Here is a 25,896-nt window from a genome sequence, read left to right on the forward strand (position 1 = left end):
TCTGCTTTTCAGTAAAAGAAGTAACCACTTCCAGCTTCTCCAAATAATGGCCCCGCTCTCTTGTTTTGTTTTGTCTTATAAATTTGGGGACTATATTTCAAACATAAATCTGCTAATTTAGCTGTAGCTTTCTTTGGAACAGCAGTTCCGCCATGAAAGATGAAAAAATGTATAGCCACTCTGAATAGCTAAACAGCAAAGGAGAGGCCTTCCTTGACTGCCGACTACAGAGGGCAATGATCTAGTCCTACTTCATGCATGAATTCTCCCTGGCTTCTTGATGATAGTTTTTTTACTATTTACTTACTTTCCCACTAATAGCTATGAACAGGTGAATTACACATTAACAGTTACAAACTAGTTTCCTTATGAATGACTTTTTTTTTTTTTTTTTCAGTCTGCAATTTTTCTCTTCTGTTAGTTATTTTCATGTTTCTATAGTCTCTTTGAAACTGTTTTTATGATTTCTAGGACCTGTACTGTCTAAATCCTACTCTTAAAGGAGCAGACCATTAAAGAAGGTTCATCATCACAATATATGCTAAAAATGAATATGCCAGCAGTTATTATTATTAGAAGCATGCTTATATAATAGCTGATGTAATGAAATGCTTGATTTTCACAAAGGAAATGTGAGCTTAACAAATGAGAATGAGGAACTCAAAAATCAGTCTTTTTCTTACTGCTTCTTCATCTCTCCCATGAAGAAACAAAAAGTGCAAAAACATTTTCTCACAGGAGAAGAATGTTCAAAATAGTATTTAAAATTAAATTATTGCTGCAGCCAACTCCTTCCATAGAAACTGCTTGAAGTATATTGTGTTCTAAAAGACAATATATAAAAGACAACACCACATATATTCTTTACATCAGTGCTCATTGTTCAAGACTTTCTATGTAAAAATTTGAGCTGTTCTCTGTAAGTATTACAACATCAGTCAGAAAAGGTACCTCAGACTCAAACTACCTTGGTGTGACTTGCCATTTTGTTTCTTAGTTTTCAACTGATGATTTTATATTTTCAGTATTGGATTTTTCATATTTAGAAAGTCTTGATGTGATGTCAGCTTAAATATATAAGGGTGCAGTACAGTAATTTTTTTCTATATTTTTGTTAAAAGGTATTATATATTTCATAACTATATTTAAATATTTTATATTCTAACTCATTTCTCAACTACTTAATTTAAATACTTCTTTTAAGGACGTTTATAGACTTATAGTGAAAAGAAAATTGGTAAAGATTTTTTTGAACCTCTTCTTTTTTTTTCTCCTGATGAGAAAAACAGAGAGGAAGCCACTATTCTCACGAAATTTAGTGTCTAGCTAATGCTAGGGCTGGGATAATAATTAGAATTTAGCTCATTGGAGACTGGTTATCTTGATTTATTGCTATGCCCAAGAATCTTACTAGACTGGAACATTGGATTATTCTGCTTAAAATAGGTTTCATGTTCCAACAATTGATATGCTTGATTGGAATTCACTTCACAGTCACGGTTTATGCTTGTCAATGATGTGCCAGAGAAGCTGATACACCAGCTAGATGGAAAGGAGTTAGCTAGGACTACTGGCATATACTACCTATCTGGGTAGCTGTGGAGCTGGAAGAAGTTGGCAGATTTAGGTTAACACAGATTAGATTCGGGACTACAGTTATGATTAAAATTTATTCTAGTTAGGACTGTGTCTGATTTAAAATAATTAAACCTAGACTTCAGGCTTTAAATATTAAGTGATAAGTATTTCAAATGAAGTTTCTTAGAAACTTATGCTCTATAGGTCGAACTTCATTTTGTTTTTTTTTTTAAATTTTGCTTTGTAAACTACATTGTAATGAATATGCCATTGATTTTTTCATTTGTTTCCTAAATCTTTACAAATATTAATTTCTTATTTATTTGCATTGTAATGTTCTCTATATAATTGCCAAAGTTGAACCCATATGAGTCAGACAGAACATCATTAATACTGAGTTTTACTGTTTTTAAACAACTTCCTTTTCCATTTTTTTTTTTTTTTCAATTGTGGCCACAGGCAAAACTTAGTTACATATGCTGGTATTTTAACAGTAGTTGTATTTGTCATTTGTAAATAAACAACATATATTATTTTTTGACTATACATAGTATTACTTCCTATGCTTTATCTACATTACAGATATGTTTCTTTTTTTTAAAGGAGTAACTAATTACTACTGATATTTCAGTTTCTCCTAAAACATGCTTTTTTTTCTTTTTTAATCTTAAAAAAAACCACAAACAAAAAACACTCAACCCTAGAAACAAGATGGGGAAATAAACTTGGACTTCTTTCTTCCTTTCACATATTTCCAGAAATTTACATGTTTAGTTACAGATGGCCTAATATATTTCAGAGGAATAAAAAATAAGTGGAGCCAGTTTGAACTGATCCTTTGCTACTTCTACAGCTGTCATGGCCATTCACATTTTAGTCAGCCACTGCAGTTGAAAAGCAGATCCCACACGATCTGCAGATGTAAGGGGAAGGATTAGTGCACTCAAATATGCTTCCAAGAGTTACTCCCAATTTTCTTTCTATATGGTCTTCTGGAAATACTTCTCTTTTGGTGATATATGTAATTATCTAGTTATTGCTAAAACGGCTGCTTCTGCTCTTTATATTTTTTTCAGTGTCTTTGTATTTCTTTCTCTTAGGAAACAGAGAGTCTTTCTAAAATAAGAACATACCACAAAGCCCTTGGAAATGTGTGGTTTCCAAGATGCATGTGTTTGAACTATGAAATAGTAACAAGGAATAAAAGTATGGAGTAGCTTCAGCTCAGGAGAGAGTGTGTATAAAGTGTGAATGGCAGGTAAAAGGCATTCAGAAAATGATTAGACGGCAGGTTAAAAAAAAGTTAAAGCAACTTTTGACACAGTACATGATTGTAATATGGAACTTACTGCCATGATGCTTTTAGAAAACTATTTGGATAAATTAATCAGAGAAGAAGCCATTGAGGAGTACTGAACAGAGAGAGGCGGACAGAAACTTGGGTGATGAAATCCCTGAGGCAAACAGCTGCAGAGGTTGGCAGAGCACACTGAAAGAAGCATCACTGTCAACTTGTCATTTTCTTCTCCTCTTTGCGCAAGACTGAACTGTTGACCTTAGTCAGGCACAGGATACTGGACTAGGTGAGACTTTTGGCCTCACCCAGCACAGATGTTCTTATGTTCCTTCTGTTGTTTCCCTGCTTTCTCAATGCTTGAGAAACAAGCTCAGTGGGAATGTTATAAAGAAACCCACAGTTTATGGGCTAGTAATGAAGCAGGTGGGATTCACTTCTGAACTGTATTCTGAATTAACTATTTTCCCCTATGTTTTATTAGCTTAACTACTCAAATGTACTGAAACAAAGTCTAAGTTTCTGGCTCCTTTCTGCAGGGTAATAGTTGTTTTCAGATAACAAGACTGGAGGGAGGAAATTATTTATGTACAAGCTTTCTGCTTTCCTGTGATGGAGCTGTAACACCTGTGCTCAGCTTTTGGTTTGAGAGGATACTTCATGACATACCTAGGAAAGGCAGGGGAAAGGACTGTAGCATTCTAACCTAGGCTAGGGCCAAATCAAACATCTTGTTTGGCCACCATCATATGTAGAATTTCTTAAAAGTTCGTCTGAGTGCTTTAAAAATTATGGCAAAACTATCAAACATGGGGATTTAAATAGTAAAAGATTAACAGTTCTGTCGTAACAACTCCCTGAAAAGAGCTTTCTGTGAATCGTTGGTAGATAGCTGGGGAGAGCACTAGAGGGCTCCCCGGGACCGTCGCTGGGACTTAGCTCCGGTTCCTGGACCAGAACAAGGGGAATGCTCTGGAATAGGAAGATCCAGTATATTAAATGCAGAGGTCCGTGTTGCTTGTCATTTGTCAGTAATGATATGAAGATTTTGTTTAAAGCTTTCCTTTTTTTTCTCACAGAACATAGCTTATATATACATGTTTAACTCTTGTGCGTGTTGGATCCGGGTTAAGAAGACAAATTGTGTGATTCACATTACTATTTTAAGGTTCTTACCAGGTACTTTGAAGTAGTAGTTTTCCAATTTATCTCTAATTCCTACTACAGGTTGCATTGTTTTCAGTGGCACTGCACTGAACTGTATGTCACAGTAGATACCTTGTACAAGGAGTAAACCGTTAAGCATATGAGTTCTCTAAACCAGAAGACTAATTTATATCACTGTTTACTAAAGGGATGAGGGCTTAAAGTAAATGAAGATCAGTAAGGACTCGGTTGAGAACCTTGTGTCTTTCCTTTAACCTCTTTCCCTTTTTAATTTAGGGTCATAGTCAGAAGTTCATTGAAGGGTTGAGTGCTTTTAGGAGTTATCTTCCACTGTGGCATGGTACAAATTCTATAGCAGAGTCAGGTTGAGCGAGGTTCCTTTTGCCATATAAAGCTACATGCTATAAATCTCAAAAATGGCTTGAAGTCAGCCCTAAAAGAGGAGTCATTTATTCCCTCTTCCCATTCTCCAGATATTACAGAATACATTTTCTTCCTCTGTGAATTAAATACGAAGACGGCCCATGCTTCCTTAAAAGATGCATCTCAAAGTTGACATCTTTTTAGATTCTTATAGTAAGGTGTTCTACAAGTAGAGTCTCTCATAGATAAAAAATAAAAGGTCCTGCACTCCATTCCCAAGAGTTAGGCTGTAGCTGAGTAGTTTTGCTGGTCATGTAGGTAACTGGAGTCTACCATTGCTCACTTGTGACAGATTCTGTAATAGGATTCTAAACTATTAATTGCTTGTATATTTCTGTTTTAAACTCAACTTGATAGACAGTAGAATTTTGAAGTTCTGGTAGGAAGCAACTGCCGTGCTGAATTTTTGCATCATCTTTGCCTTAAAAAACCTGGGCAGGGTGAATTTCTGTTGTCTGGTCTAAAACTTGTAAACAGATTAATATATATACCTGATTTTCTCTTTGTTTAGCAGCATGGGGATGGTTGTTGGCCTATTTATTTGTTTATTTATCATTCCCTCTAGCACTTCAGAATAGAGAATCTCAGTAAGGTGCTAGTATATTGTCTTAGCAGAAGGTTTTTTTTAAAAAGGATCTAAGCTCTGACTGTGTCCTGTCCTTGGAGATCCCCCACTCCTGAGAACCACTCCTGACTTGCTTTCTTTTCAAGAAGAAACTTTTGACAGTATTGCAACAATGGGGTAGATTTTCTAATCCATTTTATGTCCAACCCCATAAAAAGGACTAAAAAGTCTAAAAGGCTCAGGTATAAAACCTGTATTGTAAGTTTTCTCTGTACTTTTCTCCATGGTGAAATTAAGACATGTATAATTACTAAAATGTTGAACAATAAGGCCAAAAAAAAAAAATTAATTCCTCTCACTTGCTGTTGGCTAAGAGGAACAAAGCTAAGCCATTGCTGAGTAGTGTTGAAAGTCCTACCTTAATGTGTAAAAAAAACCCACAATAAAACAGACAAAAAAGCCAACCAAGCAAAAAACGACCCACTGGTTGTATTTTGTTTCATGTCATTGTCATGATTACTATGCGTTCTGGTTTTATTGCTATAAAACACATATTCAGCCTCTTGGAAGTTCATCTAACTTTTGCTGTGTTTACTGTAAAAATGACAGCTTGTGTCATTTTATGGATGCGTATTTCCTTTTTTCCTCTTGCTGCTGTTAACTAACTTAAAATATGCTGAATTCAACTCATGAAAGGTTTGATAATCAGCCATGGGTTAGTCATGTTTTCTAAGATTTGTAAAGCTGCCCTTGCTTCTGGCTTCTTGCTGACTTCTGAAATGGTCCTGTTGCACTGCAGATATAAATTGTATTTCTTTTGGTTATAATTCATGAATCATTATACACTAGTGAGACTGTCTTCTCATATTTTCTTTTTTCTTTTTTTAAAAAACTTCTTACAAAACATTTCTGTGGCAGGATGACATGTGTATGTATATTTTATATTTTATACAGTTATTTATTTAGAAGTTACCTATTAAATAATTCTTTGTTAGTATTCATTGTTCATTTACTGAACTGATTTCAGTTTTATGAACCTTTTTTTTTTTTCCCCAGAAGAAAAGAATGATATGATATACTTTCCTTATTAATGTTCTTTGTAATCCTTGGACTAGCTCTCCAAGCTTAGAGACTGATGCAGATAGTCAACTACTCTCCCTTTTTTCATGAACACATTCTAATGAGTTATTTCACTGTTAGTGGGATTAAAAAATAAATTATTGTAAAAGTCATATTTTTTTGAACTTTAATTTCCTTTCTTGTACAGTGGGCTAATTGTTGATGTACAAGTGAAAGAATTTCAAAAATTAGTGATTAATTAGGGTAATGCTTACCATTGCATCTGTATTTTGCAGTTCGGTGTTTGTCTGCAACAGAGGATCTTTGCTGACCAGCAGATTTTACCTTTTAATAAAATCAGCAGCCTGTCCAAAAATGTGGCACAGGCTTGGAACTTATTTTGTGCACTTTTTTGTTTTACTAAATATACTACATTAGAGCTATTCTTTCATTCTGACCTTTAAATCAGTTACTGGGTACCTGGTACATGCTAATGCTTCACCTTGGTTCCACATGAAAGGAACAGATGGAGAAAAATTTAGCAGGGATACACTATGATTTATATCTTGGGGGGAGGGTGGAGGGGAGGAAAAGAAAGAGGGGGAATGGAGAGAATTTTTTCAGAATTTTTAACAAATAGACATAGAATGAATGCTGACTTTCCATGTGATGAATTTTAGTGCACACAGGGATTTTTTTTCTTCATTGTAAGTGGAGGGAAGGATGTATTCACCTGGGCAGGAAATAGTTCAAAAACTTTATATCCATACATTTTTGTCTTTTTTATTGTTTGATAATACAAAACTATAATCATCAAATAAAGATATCTTGTACTCTGTGTACTGTTTTGAGTAAGAACTCTTTACATTAGGCTTACCTCTTAGCTCACAGAAAGAGGAGAAAGAAGGAAAAAAAAAAAGGCACCACAAAGGAAGAAAGAGATAATACACTGTAGTTAGATAAGGAAAGGGAAAAAATTACTTCTCTTTTGGGCTTTTTTTCTTTCTCATTCTAACAGCTTTCTACTTTTAGCTTATCCAGTGAAATGTACCTTACTATCTTTTCTGCTGGCTCTGCTGCAGAGGTTGTTACTGGTCAATGCAGAAGGATAGTGACTTCTAAAAACTCTACAGCAGTTCTTCCAGGTGTAATTTTAGCTCCACCAAGATAACATCCAAGTAGTAATTGCCTGAATTTACAGCCTTTGTAATAAGCCATAATATGTGGATGAGAATACGTTTTTATATACTAAATAAATTCTTCTTTCGTAAAGTGTTTGTGTTCTACACTAACTACTTCAACTTGTTAATTTAAAATACATGTTGTATTAAGGCTTGTCCAAATTCTGAAACTTTAGACAAACTGTATTTAACATTAAATACATAACCACATTTCTCATAGAACTAAATATATGTAAAAGCGGAATGTTTGCATAGCTTATATACATATATTTACTATTAAAATACATTTTCCATCATTTACTTCACTGTTGAATTAGGAAGTATTGGATCACTGTAATAGCTTCTGTGTGGATGGGATTATAAAACCAAGTAATCAAAAAAAAAAAGTATTCTTTCTGTGCAGGCAGCTGTTTGCCTTACAAGCTCAGCTTTATGATGGTGCTCGTGGGTGTTTGCAGTTGTGTTCCTATGAAATCTAATGCAATTCTGATGGATAGGTGCAAGCAGCAGAATTGTGGCTGTGAATTTTCAGACTCAGACTGGTTATAAAACAACTACTGATATAAATGCTGCAGTATTACACATTGTGTTTGCATCATTTTAGATATGCTGTTTCTGGGAAGATTACCATATTATCTGTGCTTTGGAAAGAAGGGGCTGTACATATGCTATGAATTTGTGTATAGACAAAATGCATTTTCAATACATTAAGTTTCTGGTTTTTGGAGATATTTTGCAAAATAACGTTTTATATTCCACATCCTTATTCATCATAAATATTCAGCATCCTTATTTCATCATAAAGCATCATACAAAAATCCTCTTCAAAATTCCTTCTTTGTACAGATAGTTCTGTCTTTGAAAAGATGGGAGACGGTGATCGCGGATGGCAGATGTTAACCATATTGTTTAGTGCTGTAGTTGAGACTTTAGGTATAGTAGTGAGAAAGACTATTAAAATTCCTCAATTGCATGATGTAGATTATATTTTAGAGTTCTAAATAAGGAAAAACCTATAGGAAAGTCTTGAAAGTAAAACAGGTTGTGTTTTTTGTTGTGTTTGGTTTTTTTTTTTTTTACTATTATTTTAGAGACATATTACTATGTATCTCCTTTGGTTGGTGCCTTTTTTTTGGCTCTGACTCCGATGGGGATTGTCATAGCTGCCAAACACCCAGCTACCAGAACTGTTCTCCATTCAGGATGGGAGCCTGTTATAACTGCCATGGTTATAAGCAGGTAAGTCTATTTATCTTGCTTCATCTTGACAGACATAGTGTGTCTCTGTATATCTCTCTAACACCTGATTGTACTTAAAAGAAACATTTAAGGAGCTTCTAGAATGTAGAGTGTGAATAAACTTTAATATTCCCAAATGAGGAAGTTACAAAGTTAAGTCACAGGTGGGAAAAAGTGGGGGAGCCAGCAGTAGCCTGTGGCGATGACTGAGCAGAAGTGTGCCCTGCCAAATAAAGGAAGTGGTGAGCTATTCATCTCTTGCAGTTTCCAATTAAGATTATGCACTGATCAAAGAGATTATTTAATCCAGTGAAAGTTATGAATCTTAAAAGTGGAGTGATTGGCAGAAATTCTATGGTCTTTGTTATCCAAGAAGCCTATTTTAATATATAAATAACTATAGCGATGTTAGTCTGTAGCTGAGAACCCTTAAGGTAATGAGTCAGGGAGAAGGATGAGCTGATAAGAAACTTGTGGCTTGAAGATGTCTAAACCAGATTGCTAAACCTGCTTGCCTTATTCTAAATATTTGTACTTTGTTTTTCAGTATTGGTGGCCTTATTCTGGACACAACTGTATCTGATCCTAACTTAGTTGGAATTGTTGTTTATACCCCAGTAATTAATGGTAAGACTCTAACAGGATTATGTGCTACTATATATCAATCGATATATCTTGGCTTGAGAAAAGTCTATTACAGTACATTTCTCTTATGTCAGTTAGTATCTGGTATATTAATTTCGAGTTTTGATTTTGATGTCAACACTTATTTAGTTGAACACCTAAGGAGTGTTCATGATCTTGCTTGCTACAACCATTAAAACATGATAGAGAATGTGAGAAGCAGGAACCTAAATTAGGCATTAAGAAACTTAAACTGTAAATATTGAAGTAGTATATTCAAATATTAAATTATTGAATGTTATACTGAAATGGTTATGGCTGAGGAAAATGTAGAGAAAATTTTATTTCAAAGGATTTTCTTATGACCATCCAAGGACAAATTTTCACAACAGTGATTTACTGTTTATATGTAACGTACATAGGTATTAGAGCTAACAGGGATGCTACAGGCAAGTAAATAGATTTCTCAAGAAAAATGTTTGTTGTTCCCCATGCTTGATATGCACTTTCCAGTTGTGTAAGAATGTATTTGTGAAAATTTGGTCCTTAATTTAAGTGTTCTATCTTTTAACAATAACAACAAGGCAAATTTTATAAGAACAGTTAATATCTTATTAGACTGATGCAATTTGAAAATGCTTTTTTTTTCCTACAGTATCACAGGGTTGATATATATTTAGTTTGCAATAATTATAGTCACCACATCTGTTCCCACTGTATTGCTGCCTAGCTCTTCTTTTCCCCTTTTGTGTTTCTCCATTTCATTTCTTACATTATTTTGCACTTCTGTGTATTTGTTGATTTTTAAACCATTTCTCCAGTTACCAAGATGATTCTGACTTCTAATTTTTGTCTTACAAATGGCTTTTGTAACTTGGCATTTTCAAATTCCATATGGGTATATTCCATTTTGTTTTCTAAGCTATCGGTTAAATGAATTGTGATCGCTTGTTTTCCACCTTGATAATAAAATGTTTAAATGGACACTGAGTTTAGTTTTGAACAACGTTGCCCTGATATAATTAAATTTCCAGTGGGGATAGCACAAAAACATTTTGATAAGCTTTACTGAAGTGGAGAGTTAATATTTCTATTGTTGTGACCATTAGGCAAGCTGTTCAGTTAAAGGAAGAAATTGTATTGTTTTGACAGAAGCACATTATTGGCAAATTCATGTTAGCTCTTGTTTTACAGCTTTCATATCTTCTAGATGCTTATAAATTGTCTTTTTAATAATTTGTTCTCATATTTATGTAGGAATATAAATTTCACTGACATACAGATTTCCTGGATCATCCTTTTTGGCCCTTTTAAAAGATATATTTTCATTTTCTCCATTTCAGCCCTCTGGTATTCTCTAACCTCCAAGATAATCAGTTTGCAAAAATGATGACTGATAATTTGTGCATTGTTCATCTAACTCTCTAAGGATGCACTAAATTTAACTTAGCCTCAGGCCTTAATTCATATCAGTTTGTGATCAGATGTCACCATTTTTATGAAAGCAGTAGACAAAAGGGACTGAGTGTTTCAATATGCTCTAGAGTTTTTTCTTCTTTCCCATTAAGGTCCTATATTTTCTTTCTTCTTACTTTTAATATGAAGTATTTCCGTGTTGCTACTTGTGTTCCTTGCTAACTGTAAATTAATTTTTACACTTCAGCCGTTTATGCTTCCTTGCCTGTGCCTTGCCTTTATATCACTTCGAAAATGCAAGTACGTTGACTACATTTTGTGTGTTACCTTTTTGTTTTCCAGATACGTAAAGAACAGGGCAGACAAGTTGATCTTTAACTTTTTTCTGCTTTACATCTGTAGCTTTTCTTATAATAGTCCTTTTTGCTATCCCCCTGGATTTGCTTCCTAAGAGGACTGTTTTTTCTTTTTAGGCAGGTGTACCCAAACCAGTACTCTTGCCAGTGTTCCTGCTTTTCTAAATGTCATCCCTTGATTACAAAAGCCAACAACTTTCTGGTGACTGTTTCTTATGGTTTCCCCGCAGACTTCTATTTCTGCTCCAGCACAGTACCAGAGTACTTCTGGATTTTCTCTATAGACTCACTAATTCTAGACTTGCTACCTACAATGGATACAGGTCACATGGATATATGCCTTTCTCAAGGCCTCATGCTCCTACCAGATGTTGAAACAATGATGGTCTTTTACCCTGTAGCAGTTATGGACTGCTCTTATAAGTGGAATTATGCATCCTATTCAAGGTCAATTTATTTCACAAAAAAAATGTCTCCGAATCCTAGATTGCTTGCATGTTTACACTTTACCTTTTTAACATTTTTAGCTAACAATTGGATTTAAGTAAATAATTTTAATTGCTAAGAATGACAGCTTACTATAAACATGCCTCTAGAGAAAAGGGTAAATGTACCACTTTGCTTCTTATTTTCTTTCATAAGTTTATCAGAAGAATTAAGGCAATGTGCATATGTTCTTTTGAACTATCTTTAGAGAAAAAGAACTAGCCAAAAGCTATAAAAGCTATACACAGCCCTGGATGATTAGCTGACAGGCCAAAAGATCCTCGAAGGATTAGGCAGGTGGAAGAGAGGGAAAGCTGGGTCTATTGAAACAGAGAGGGAAAGAGGCCTTCAAGAAGGCAAGGACAGCAAGATGCATGCTTGTAGCTGCAGCAGTCCCACAGTGGTCTTGTGGTGATGATTCCTGTGATGATTTTACCACCTACATTCAAAATGTTGTTTTTTCGTAAGAAGTTTTGTATTTCTAGACTGTTCTTAGTCCTTGTCATCTACACCCTGGATGACTATGCAATGCCCGAGAATGTTGTTTTCCAAGCCATAGCAGGTGCCTTAGCCTGTTGTTCATCTGGACTTTTCATGCTTAGCTCCTTTTCTGGTTATGCATAAAGCAGTCCTCCCAGCTCTCAAAGTTTAAACTTCTTCAGTGACTAGTAACGGACCATTGGCGAGTTGTTTATAGTCCTGTGTCTGTACTTTCAGGATCTTTGCTATTATCTCAAACTTAAACTCTACATTGTAAGAAGAAACAGCTCATACTAAACTCACAAGCCTTATAGGCTGAGACTAGAGTCTTGCAACAGTAATGTATGGTAAAGTTAGCCTAAGGCCCATGGGCTGTTACTACCAATAGCAATAATGTTTTTGCAGTGCCACTGGGCAACAGAGAAACACTAAGGGTTTCTGGTTTTCCCTCATCCACAAGAGTAGAGGGGAGTAATGCGTAAGTGGGGGGGGTGTGGGGGGTTGTGTGTGCACGCTAACCCCCTCAACCCTCAGAATTCTAAGGATAGAGGCATTTCTACTGGAAAGTATAGAGAAAATATGTTCTGTGTAGAGAATGCAGAGTGGGCCTGTTTTATGCTACACCTCCTGGAAAAGGAAATTGTAGGTAGGTGATTTTTTTTTTGGTTGCTGTTAGATTAGCCTCTCCTGGGTTTCATAATTCTGCTGGCACCTTTTCATATTGCTGGTCGGTATAGCATAGTAAACTGGGGTTTAGGAAATCTCTCAGTTAAAAAGCACATCTGTTGACACTCATTTACTGACATAAAAGCTGTGCTAGACCACTTAACAGATGGCTTTTTAAATATTGCTATTGCAGAAAACTTTCTCTACCAGTGCTTTCCTGGCCTAGGAATTCTCATTGTAAGCCTAAGCAGTGAAAGGAGCTGAGGGTTTTCCTCTCAGAATGCTTTTCAGATGCCTTTTCCTTTCTCTTACCTTAATGTTTATTGCTCCTATGACACAGAACACCTGAAAGAAACCAGGGAAACCTGAAAGAAATATTGTAACCTATTGGGATTATGTCCAGCCAAAATTTGAGGACATTGTAAATTTGTCCAGGATTTCAAGCTGTCACTTTTTTTCAGTGCCAGTCACCATATCTCAAAATCCTGAACAGTATGCACTGCAGAGTTGCCAGGTGTTAGGCTTCCTGTGTGCTCCATTAAGTAGCTTTCAACCTGGTCCTGTCTAGATGGTTTGCATATTCTTAGATGTGAGACAAGTTATTTTCATCACATATGTTACCATGTAGAGCTATAAATCTTTTGGTTTAAGAAATATTGGTCTGGAATTTGAGCAACCTCAAAGGTTCCTACTCCTATTAACAAGAACTGCAAATATTTGCCAAGAATATTAAAATAGTTCTTAAGCAGCCAGGCATTTGTAGTCAGCTTTACTGCTGGTGGCCAGAAGTATTTCACAACCACTTCTTCATTTTTCCCGTTAAACACATTTCTGGAGATGAATAATTATTTTTAATTCTATGATTGGTTGGGTTAAACTGTAACTCTGCGTTTTAAAAATAAATCATTTTGTGGTTTCAACCATTGTGGTACTTACAGACTACTTGAGATTTAGATGTCTGCATTTGATGTACTGAAGTTCTGAATAAAATAACTAAGCCCAAGCGTGGCTGTGCTTCAGCCTAGATACTCAAGCTGATCTTTATGTTTTCTAATGGATGAGATGGTCAAAACTTGAAAATCCTCTTACAGCATCACGGTGTGTTGAATTTGGCTCAGGAATTGTGATTTGCAAGATTTGCAAGTAACAGAGTTCCTTTTGTGCAGACAACAGATAATGCCTTTAGCAACTATATGCTTCTGATTATGCAACAGAAATGAACTAAGGTGCAGTTACCAGATACAGCCACTTTTCCCTCCATTTTCATTAGATGCTTAGAAAAACCATTGTGAGATATCTTCTAAGTATTTGCATTTCAGAAGTTACTGTATAATACTACCAACATGTTGGTAGACTTTACCCCATTTTTAGGCGTCTTGTATAATGGAGGTTCTGCAAATTAATTCTGCAAACACCTGAAAATAAGAAATGCTTTGCAGGCTTTATGTAGAAAAACTTGCCTTTGCAGATGGGTTTGAAGCAATACTCTTTAAGGGTAACATAAAGCTGTTGTAGTATTTCCTACTCTTTGGCTGTACATATTGTAAGGTTATTTGATATCAGGAGGGAATAAATTTAGATCAAGGAATATGAGAAACCCCTTTGAGAAAATATAATACAAAACTTACTGAATGTAAGTTGTCTGGGAGATGAAAGTTAAGCTTACTTAGTATATTCCCCAAACCATACCTTTTTTTTTATCCATTAGTAGGAAAAAGTGAATGACAAACTTTAAGGTTTTTCAGAGAGCTTTCACTGTAAATTGTGTGCTTTGGAGAACACGGAAAGAAAATATCCAGAAACCATTCCTCCTCAAAAAAGAAAATGCATTTTTTAATAACTTTATTTCAATATCTTATAGCGTAGTTGTACTCTCAGCTTTAACACAACAGAGAAGTGCTTTCATTAGAAGATAACCATTGTCTCAGATACCTGAGCATCTGAAATGTGCTTCTGTAAATAACAAGGGAAAGCATTAGTGTACCTGTGTGGTAGTAGAGCAATCTGACTGGGTAGCAAATTAATTTTTCTACATACTGAATTAGAATGAATGTGATAGTCTCAGAGGGTATCTGTACTGTATGAGAACTTTATAATTCAGTCTTTATTTCCACATGAAAAAGGCAGAGGGTTTCAGTTCTGGGCATTTAATTCTGATGCATTATTGAGTGATAGTTTTACTACTTCTTAGTTGCTAGCCTGTACATGTAAATCTGCATATTCTATGCTGTTAGAGATGCGTGTTCTTTCTTTTACGTCTTACTTGTAAATTGTTTAAAAGATTCCTGTAATTATTAGTTTTCATGTCAAAATTATAGCCAGGATATTTTCATTTTTTGACAATCATGGAACAATTTTTAATTAGGCATAAGAAATTATTTATAAACCAGATGATACGTAAACTACTCCATTCTAAAATTTAATAGTTTGCATCTATAATGTTGTCTCAAAGACATCTCTTAGAAACCATCCCTAAAGGAAAAGCTAATGATTTCCAACTATGTCAACCCAAACATTTTTAAGTATTAAAAGAAATGCGACAAAGTACAGAGGAAGATAGAAAAAATATGGATAAAAAAACAACATACAAAAATACCTAGTTAAGGTAGGCTTCTATTCCAAGTACTTCACTTGCATAAAACATGATTTTTTTTAAAGTTAGTGATAGAGAGGTCAGGGCAAAAATTGATCTTGAATTTTCTGTAAGATAATCCGATTATTGAGAAATTTGGAGATTTTGGTCACTATTGTAACTGAGATTATTTTCCTTTTTTTTCATTTCATTTTTGTAATACAAATTATATCAAAGATCAAGTTGCTGTTGAACTCCAGAAAGGCTAATTGGCTCAACTGACTATTTTGAACTATTTTGTACTCAGGAGTGCACAAAAGTGAAAATGTTCTTGCCTGCCTTCTCTTGATAGATTTACAGGGAAAATCAGTTTGGGAATTGTGTTGGCCTAATTCTTTCCTTATGTGGTTATTAATTGATTTTTGTCCCATTGCACAAGCTATAGTGTAGATGCTTGGGAACAATATGGTATTCTGTCACTGGTTAATCTCTCCCCATGGAACTGGATTACTAAAAATCTCTAACCTCAATGAACTGATACACATATGGTTTGCCATTCCTACACAATTATTTGTGCACCTTGTCATGCCACTGTTCTTTATAGTCTTGTGAACAGTTACGGCACTGGTCATTAAAGCTGCGTATGTGGGCTTTATCTTGTGGTCTCGGTGCTTTCATAGGAGGCGTTTTCTGCAGGAACCTTTCTTTATATATATTTTTATATATATATATATATATATATTTAAGAAAAAGAAAAAAGGAAGAATGAGATGGGGACCTACAGGAGAGGAAGGGACTATAAATAAGGTAGTTGAATACTGCTTTAGAAAAGTGCTCCCATCTATTATACAGTTCTCCCCTGGTGTTAAACAAGTACCTTAAACCAGATTTTTTTTATTAATTAGTAATAGCTTAATTCTCTTTTTCTGTATTCCTTGTTTAGAGATTCTGCATCTGACCCACAGAAATACTAAACATTTATTGATACAAATGAAATAATTGAGAAGCCTGCTTTAAATACTAAAACATTTGGTAAAAAAAAAATACTTAAATACTTTACATTGGATATTCAAAACTGAAAAATGCTCTTTGCAGAGAGTACAAAAATATCACTTCACAGGTATGTTTTAAAAAAAGGCGTTAATGTTTGTAAAGTACTCAGATTTATAGCAGCAAGCACCACTGAAAAGCAGAAAGGAAACTAGTAAGTCTCTATTCAGTCTGAGCTTTGTATAGTGCATATTAAATAAGACTAAGAGGTATTTGTTATATGCTAAGGATAAAGCAAATTATCAAAGTGATGTTTAGTTAGGCAATAGTTTTTGACATTGAATTAGAGGTCTGAGAGGAAGAATAGTAGCCATATTATTTGACTGCATCATAATTTATACCAATTTTACCGACGGAACATTTATGGGTAGTTTAGAGGCTGCATCTAATGTGAACTTTGGCTTTGAAACACCTTGATTCCGGGTGTCTGGCCTTTTGCAAATAAACTAAAACCCTGAACAAGGGTCTTCCAACAGTGTCTGAAAGACCATGAGTTACCTTGGATAATCACAGGAAGACAAGTACCCTGTCTGCTCAACATTAAGAATTTAGAGTCCTTTTCTAAGGTTAGGTGGATACATCTGTTCTTCAAAAGCAGTAAGTAGTGCTTGCTCTGCTCATTTGAAACATAGCTGAAATAGAATTGGGAGGAAGAATTGGCTTTATTTTTTATAAAATCACAGAATCATTTAGGTTGGAAGAGATCTTTTGAGATCTAGTCCAATCCCCTGCTAGAGCAGGCTCCACCAGAACAGGTTGTCCAGTAGTGTGTCCAGTGGGGTTTTGAGTATCTCCACAGATGGAGACTCCACAGTCTCTCTGGGCAACCTGTTCCGGTGTTTGACCACCTTCACTGTAAAAAAAGTGGGATTTTTTGTATTCAGATGGAATATCTTGTGTTTCAATTTTTTCTCATTGTCTCTTGTCCTGTCACTGGGTACTGCTGAGAAGAGCCTGGCTCCCTTGTCTTCATCCCTCCCCTCAGGTATTTATGTTGTTGATAAGATCTCCCTGAGCCTTCTCTTCTCCAGGCTTAACAGTCACAGCACTTGGTCTCTTCTCATATCAAAAATGCTACGTTCCCTGCGTCCCTGTGTTGGACTCGCTCCAGTAAGTCCATTTATTATTCTGGGGAGCTCAGAAATGGACATGATACTCCAGATGTGGCCTCACCAGTGCAGAGTACAGAGGAAGCATCACCCCTCTTGGCCTGCTGGTGACGCTTTTCCTAATGTAGCCCAGGATGCTGTTGGCATTCTTTGCCATGAGGTGGTTTGCAGGGTTATGGTCAACTTCTTGTCCTCCAGGAACCCTGGGTCCTCTGCAGAGCTGCTTTCCAGATGGCTGACTCCCAGCCTGTACTGGTGCATGGGGTTATTCCTACCCAGATGCAGGACTTTTGTGTTTCCTCTTGTTGAACTTCATGAGATTCCTCTCAACCCAATTCTCCAGCCTGTTCAACTCCCTCTGAGTGACAGTACAACCCTCTGGTTTATCAGCCAATCATCCCCGTTTTCCCTGGAAAATGTTACCCTGTTTATCAAAACAGATCTGAGGAAAAGAAGACCATTGTGTTACCCAGCACGTTGGATGGTCTCAGATTAGTCCATGTCCATCCATCCAGCTTCCCTTAACTTCTGTGTTTTTCACCTGTGGCAAGGGTTATGAGACACAGATTTGCTTTGACATATTCTTTAAGCTGCATTGATGTAAAGTACTTTTAATGTGGTTTTCAGAATAGCATAGTTCTATTAATAGAATCACTCTCATAGGCCTGTTCGCAAATACATGATACGGTTTTGGCTCTACTTTGAGTATGGTTTGCTCTCCTTGTTAGGCAAAAGTGAACTGTGATAACAATTGTCAGAAGTATTCTTTCTTAGCCCTTAACTGACTCAATAAAATGATGAGGTTTCCAGTTTTCTTTTAACATCGTAAGTCAGCATGACATCCTTCACACTTCAGCAGACAATGTCTTCTGCTTATTGGCAAAGTAGCACTCTTGTATTGCAGTAAACACATCTGCTGTTCTGAGAGGAATGCTGTAACAGTTGCAGGACTTTACTTTTGAAAGAAATTATTTTCCTCTGTGGTGGTATTCTGATGAGAATGAAAAGAAGCTAACAAAGTTAGTCTGTATTATAAAGTATTTGCTATGATGACTGCAATACTGTTTTCCAGGAAAAAAATTTCTGATTTAACTGTTCCTGGAAACAGCACTCATATGTGTCTGTAGAGTTTTTCATGTGAGCAGCTACTGAGCCCGTGACCATTTTATGCATTCAGAAGATGCTGAGAAGCTATCAATTTTGTGTATTGACATCTTGTCAGCCTGTGCAGTTTTATCTGTTTTCTGCTTGTTGCAGGGATCTGATTAATCAGATACTGCCAAGATAACTTCATAGGCACAGTAACTGCTGTTACAAAGCAAACTCGAGTATCTCTGTACATACAGAAGTGATTCATTCAATGTAAGCACAGCTTTGTACAAGTCATTCTATGACCAGCTGAATAATGAAACCTGATTCATGCTGATTTGTATCCTGAGTTTTTCAAGCAGCGGATAGCCCTTTCAACCCCCAGTGTTCCCTGTGGCCTCATGTCCCTGTAATACCCACTGCTCACATCATTCTCTCCATTCTCCCTCTGCTTTCTACAACATCATCATTCCTCTTCTGGGTCGCTGAACTACTGGCTGAGCAAGAGGCATCATGCCTAGCTCCAAGCTAAGTCCTGACTGGCCAGCTGGCGTGCTCTTTATTTACCTAGCCACTGTTTCCTTTTTGTTAGCTTGTTTAACCATACTTGGAGGTAGTTAGTATGTCTATCCTTGTGTCAGATGTGGTTGAAATTGGCCCAAAGGTTCAAAAATAATTAGAAGGAAGAATTGGTAGATGAATGGACAGAACTAAAAGACAGTGTGACTGCTGCTGTCCATCACCATACATTGTCAACTGGTTGAGACTGAGCAGGATATACGGGTTTTAGAAGCTTTTTGCACTTCAGTACACCTGCCTGTCTTCTATGAGTTAAAAATATACCACTGATATTAGAATGCTGAGACTCAGACCAAATTAAATTGAAAATAATTTTGCTTAACATATGAATATTGCATTTCCAGTTAGCTAAAATAGATTGTATATTTTAAACTTAGCTGTAATTAAAATAAAAAAGAGAATGTTACACTTCTTGAAATCATACTCCACACTGGCTGTTTTGGCTAGCATGTCAGCTTCCTTTGCCGAGCAGATATTACCTCCTTTAACCTGTGTACAATGGCTGGCCAGTTCGTTTTAGAATCACTTTTAATACATTTCAGTAATTTTTCTTGTTATCTACATGTACAATAGGGCTTGGGGCATACTTTCTCTAAACAATGGTTATAAAAGTAAGAAGAGTTTTGATTAATAGCTATCCATCAAAGCATTGACAAACCAATCTTAAACCTTCTTTCGTAGACTTGTCCATGTCTCTGTTGTCCACGCAGTTATTTTAATCAACATTTCAAACGGGCAAATTTCCATTTTCCTTAATTCTTTTCTCTCATTCCGTTTCCCTTGTTATTAATTAGGGAAAGAGGTCCAGACCATCTATCATATTTCTGATTGTCTGAGTTTGTTGAAGTAGATAATTATCAGTCACAAGAGGAAATTGCATACATCCTAGGAAATACTTGAAATCTAGGGGATTTATGCCAATGTCGTTTGCTACAAACCTCAAAACATACCTTGAAAAACATCCCTATTTACTTTGATCTTTTATTTCTTCTCATCGTGCTATAAGATATATGGATAGTGAGAGAAGTGTTTACAGATTTTTTTCTTTTAATATTGTTTTGAATCTGTCAGTTATTGCAGTTGTTAGCCTGCTTGTAATTACCCAGATTACTTTTATCCCCTCTTTTTTAAGCAGAAACTGTTTCATATTTTCTAGTCATATGGCACCATACCCAGCTTTGTAGCTCTATTAAGAAGCAGTTTTACATAACAGCTTTTTTGTAAATCAGTCACAGAAATTATCTGATCCCCATCCAAATGTAGTGCATTGTTCCTTAATTTTATTTCTGCCTCCCTTTCTATACCTTATTCTCATTAGTCAGAAGCCTCAAACTTATTGTTCTCAATCAAAGGACAGACTTTGGACCCTACTTAGATTGGTTTTAATCTGTTTAAATCTGTTTGTAGTTTAGATAAATCCCTTATTTTACATCTCCTTCTATAGTTCATCAGAAAAAAGCTGCAGTTATTTTAATTTTCTTTGCAAACACTGACTCAGTCTTTTGGTAGTTCATATTTTATCCCTGTATCTCCTGACTGGGAAGATGCAGGTAAGTTTTGTTAACAGTCTTTTCTGCCGACTCCATGATTTTTTTATAATACCTCATTTCCTGATTTGTATTTGAAGCTTTTTGCTTACGAGTCCTACTTCCTTGTTAGGTTCAGCCATTAGCTGTCTTTAAGCAGTGGTGAGGCTGGAAATCTTTGAGTTCTCAGTGTTAGATCTTTGTCCTAACCACTCCATAGTCACCAAAAGGATATGGCAAATAGTGTCTTCTGGGCACCACAGATATTTGTTCTGCAACTAAACAAAGCCCTAAGCATCAGGTAAACAAATCGGTTCAACAGCAATAAACAAGGGCTTTCTCCTTCTGAAGTGGGGACAAGTTCTGCATTACTTCTGCCTAATCATATCTTCTCAGAGCAACCAATTGCCATGTAAAGCATCTGGGGGAGGTGGGTGGGGAGCATGTGCTTGATATGCAAGTAGACAACTCTAGAGTATAATCATGGAAGAAATTTATGCTAGTGCCACTGCATTCTGTAATGTAGATATAATAAGTTCATTTAGTTTTCTATTCATTTAAGTAAAAATTCATAGAACATACAACAGCCCAGGTTGGAAGGAGCCTCAGAAGATCATCTGGTCCAACCTTTTGTGAGAAAAGGAGCCTAGATGAAATTGTCTATCACCCTGTCCAGTCACATCTTGAAAACCTCCAGTGAAGGAGATTCCACCATGTCCCTAAGGTGGTTGTTCCAGTGAATGATTGTTCTCGCTGCAATTTCTTTCTTATATTGAGATAAAAGCTTTTCCGGTGCAACTTGTACCCATTGTCCCTTGTTGTCTCCATGTGGCTCCTTGTGAAAAGAGAGCCATCGTCCTCTTTGTGGCCACCCGTTAAGTACTAGAAAACTGTAATGAGGTCTCGCCTGAGCCTTCTCTTCTCCAGGGAGAAAAGACCTAACTCATTCAGTCTTTCCTTATAGAGCAGATTCTCCAGCCCTTTGATCATCTTCGTGGGCCTCCTTTTGACCTTCTCCACTCTGTCCACATCTTTTTTGTATTGTGGGGACCAGAACTGGACACTGTACTCCCGATGCAGCCTGACAATTTCTGAGTGGGATGATTACATCTCTATGTCTGCTAGTAATGCCCCTGATTTGCCTTCATTGCTGAAGTGGTGCACTGCTAATTCACGTTCAACTCATCCACCAGGATCCCCAGGTCCCTTTTAGCAAGGTGCTCCCCTGCCACACAGATCCGAGCCTGTACTGGGCTCTTTGGTTATGTTGTCCCAGGTGCAGGACTTTGCACTTGTCTTTGTTAAACTTCATACTCTTCCAGCCTGTCCAGGTCTGTCTGTAAGATGGCTCTCCCTTCTGACGTGTCCATCTCACTACTCAGTTTAGTGTCATCAGCAAACTTGGTGAGGGTGCTTTCAATCCACCATCGACATTTATGAAGATGTTGAACAGTGTGGGGCCCAGTATCAATCCCTGGAGACCCTACTTGTGACAGGCTATCAGCCTCCTCTAAAAGCCATTGATCACCACCCTCTGAGTGCAACATGCTAGCCAATTTCCTGCCCATCTTGCAGACTACCCATTCAGTCTGTAATTTGCCAGTTTGTCTGGGAGGAAGCTGTGGGAAACTGCCAAATGCTTTGCTGAAGAATGGGTGTGACATTTACCCTCTTCCAGTCGTCAGGGATGTCCCCTGGTCTCCACAACTTTTCAAAGAATGTAGACAGTGGCCTTGTAACACTTCGCATCTTAGAGTGGTTTGTTTCATAGATATTGTTTCAAAGAGATCTTTTTTCTAATGGGAAGTATATCAACAGTTGGCACAGAGAAAGTAGAATTTCCATCACTACCATTCTTATAAAAACCATTTATTCAGACACTTGTCTTGTTCTTTCAGCCTGAATTATGAATGGCAGAAGATTAATCCTACTCTGCGGCAAAGGAGAATGGATAGATTAGCTCTTGAGGTCTTTTCCAGTGCTATGATTCTGTGTGTGAAATCTGCACTTATGCCTGTGGTAGTGAGTGCGTCTGCTTTGTGTTATTTATACTTGCCAGCACTACTGACCTAGGAAGGTAATCCAGCAGTGACACAGCTGTGTAGTACTTCTGTTGTTCCAAGAGGGATTTCTAAAGAAAGGGGGAGCAATAAAAGGGACCTTCACCTATGAGAAAGTATCACATTTAACCTTCTGGAGGAATCTTTTTCACTCATCATGAATTAAAACTGATCTCCATGTATTCCAAATACATTCCAAATATCCAGTGATACACCAAATTGTAACCCAAGTTTTTGACTTATTTTAATGGCTGGTGTTAGCCTGTCTATAACTAATATACATTTTAAGTTTGTTTCTCTTTTTGACTTTTGTATATGCGTACTGGTAAAATAAAGGAAGTTGTTAAATTTGCAAAAATATTGCCTACTAGAAGAAAAAAATAGTTGAAAATTTACCACTTGTTCCCTTTTGTATTTCAGGTATTGGTGGTAATCTAGTAGCTATTCAAGCTAGCAGAATTTCTACCTACCTCCATTTACATAGCACTCCTGGAGAGCTGCCAGAAGAAGCCAAGGGTTGCTATTATCCATGCAGAACCTATTATGGTACAGGTACGTATCACTCAGTTAATTGTTAAAACTACTGTCTCATGTCTCCTCGCTTTCCCCCTGTATGCCAGACTGTAGCACCAATGAGAAATGGCAACAAACTGAACTTGTTGTATGCAGCTCAAAGGCAGCAGAGGCTTGGTGGTTTCCTTTGCCCATGAGAATCACAAGGCACTCCCTGCAGGAGGTGATGCTTGGAGAGGAGCACAGAGAAAGGTGTAACCTTGGCAAGGGTTGAAGACAGGAATTGATGAGGCACGATGCTGTGATACCCACTCAGGGTTCCAAACTGTCTGTCATGTGTTTACCTGCTGCTAACCTTTGTCATTTAACTCCAGAAGTTCAAACTAATTTGCTGTTAGGACCAAACTTTATACCTAATATTATTACTAAGCCAAGTCCTTACTTTCCATTTCCTATTTGCCATTTTCTTTCTAGATTCTTGCTTCACAGCTTATTCCTCCCTTGTATTGCTCCCATTCCTAATAATGTAGTAACTGTGGTGAAAGGTGATGAGTGAATAGCATGTATTATGCTTTCATGTTTATGAAATTAATTGGAACAGATGAGAAAATGGTAAATGTGGGATTACTTTTTAGAAATCTAAACTATTTTTAAGGATGTCTTGAATATGGTGTCCAAAACATCCTCTTTCCTAGGAAGGCTTTAGGAGATCACTGCAGCTCCAAAAAAGCAGATGGTATTACATGAGTACAGAATGAAATTAGACGGTTTTCATCCTCTTCTGGAAGGGCCCTACTTAACTTTTCTGGCACACGCTAGAGGGGCCTTTTTCCCCCACCTGTGAAAATCCTCAAGAAGTCTTTTAGCAGAAAATAATGCCTGCTGTTCCACAACAGTCAATGCTGTGTAATTCCAAAACTGCTTTTTATATTAAAATTAATAAAAATGTAGTATAGTAATTGAAGAGCTTAACTGAATTTTGGATTTTTGTCATTGTAGGAGTAAATAACAAATCAGCCCAAGTTCTGCTTCTTTTGGTGATTCCCGGACACTTGATTTTCTTGTACACTATCCACTTAATGAAGAGTGGCCACACTTCCTTAACTCCCATCTTTATAGCAGTATATTTGTTTGCAGCTCTACTACAGGTAAGAACAAGTACGACTTGAAAATGCTTGTATAAGATCAAGTTCTTAAAGAAAATCAGGTTTTATCTGATAGTACAAGAAGTTATGTGTTATTATAGGTTTGGGGCACAGTTTTAGAGTAACTAATTATCTCCACATGTATACAGCTTACACAGGTGTATCTGTATTGTGAGTGCTTTTCAGAAGACAGTTGACTGCATTATTTCCCAATCTCATGCATTTTGCACCTTCTCTTCCACGTGTTTCTTGAAAAAATTACATCTAAACACCCCTTGCATTTTCATCAACTAGAGGGAGATGGAGAGAGGGGAAAGTGGCATTTATAAATAAAGAATACATCAAGGAAAACTCAAATTTCCTAAAGTGGTTCACATTACTGCTTTAGTTAACATAGTCAAATATGCAGTAGATGAGAATGTTATGGCTTGTTTGGTGCGTTCTTAATATTTATTAAACTTGAAATTAGTCTGAAATCGATCACTGTACAAGAAATTGTAATTGCATTAATTGTCAAACATTGTTACATTGTTTTGGCTGGCCTTACCTAGTGGCCTGTTTACACCCAGCAAGGGCAGTTCTTGAAAGATGCCTTTTGAAACATCAGTGTCTTAAGGTGAAATAATTCCCCTTAGAGAAATCAGTAATAGAAAATGAATTTTTTTTATTAAATCCACAGCCAATTTTTAACTAAAACCTGTCTGAATTAACTTTAATGTTTCATTGAACTTTAAAACCAAAAATTGATGTCATGTCACACAATAAAAATACAGCTGAAATATCCATAAGTTAAATATACATACTGCTTCTAAAAATGTGACCAATTCATTTTTAAAATACAAACAACATTATCAGTCAATCCTTAATAAAAATAATGATTTTTAATGTTCTGGATTGTCTTTCTGTGTTTATCACATTAATTTCAATAAAGATAGGGTTTGAAAGCTGTTACTATTTTAATTTCATATGAGAATTCTGTACTTTTTTGGTAGAATATAACTGGTAATGTTCCAACCTTTGCAAGTGAGAATGTCATACTAAAAGTTATAAATTACTCCTCATTTTCCTCTTACATAATATTCCTAGTTTCCAGCCTTATCACTTTCTTTAGAATGTGTTTTCTTGAGGAAAAGATGCTGTTCCTTCACTTTGTTCAGTCTGTCTGACTGTCCTTGCTAATAATGTTTGAATCCTTTGGCCCATTTCAGTCAAGTTTTTCTAAGTCTCAGCTCTTTCAGTGATACTAAGTTCCTATAAGCTTCACAAGAACAGGTTGGGGAAAGGGTCCATGTTTATGCCTCTGCTGAAGGTAAGACCGCAGTGTGATTTCAGCCATTATTAGACTTCAGTGATCGCACATGGGACTCAACCTGAATTCATAAATCCATAGGAAATCCATACATTGCTCATGGAACTGCAACTGTAATATGTTTAGGATACAAACCTTTTCTTCAGCAACAAAGTATAGGGTAACGTGAGAAATGCAGTTTAGCTGAAAACCAAGTTAAGGCATTAGGGCAGGACGTTCAGATCACACAGTAATTGAGACTCAGCATTAGCACATATATGTGTGTGAAGTGGTAAAGTTGTTTTTTATAAATACAAGGCCTGATTAGTTTTGCAGTCATGCATCTCCGTTGCAATCCATAAGTCCACGCCTGTTTTTTCTTGATTTTTCACCTATAAAGCAGACACAGCATTTTTTAATCTTTTTTCCCC

The 25,896-nt window shown here is 36.3% G+C and overlaps 1 protein-coding gene across 2 annotated transcripts in view; it reads left to right on the top strand.

Moving 5' to 3' along the window:
• SLC41A2 (solute carrier family 41 member 2) overlaps window positions 1-25,896 on the top strand; it is a 57,823-nt gene that overhangs the window by 20,684 nt on the left and 11,243 nt on the right. The window contains exons 7-10 of one of the 2 annotated variants that reach the window (XM_074901942.1): window positions 8,359-8,506; window positions 9,054-9,133; window positions 22,940-23,071; window positions 24,032-24,180. In XM_074901942.1, coding sequence (XP_074758043.1) covers window positions 8,359-8,506; window positions 9,054-9,133; window positions 22,940-23,071; window positions 24,032-24,180 — 509 coding nt within the window. The remainder of the gene's footprint in view (window positions 1-8,358; window positions 8,507-9,053; window positions 9,134-22,939; window positions 23,072-24,031; window positions 24,181-25,896) is intronic. The other variant, XM_074901944.1, reaches the window with a different exon arrangement.

This window comes from Athene noctua, chromosome 3 (genome assembly GCF_965140245.1).
Source record: "Athene noctua chromosome 3, bAthNoc1.hap1.1, whole genome shotgun sequence".
Classification (NCBI taxonomy): Eukaryota; Metazoa; Chordata; class Aves; order Strigiformes; family Strigidae; genus Athene; species Athene noctua.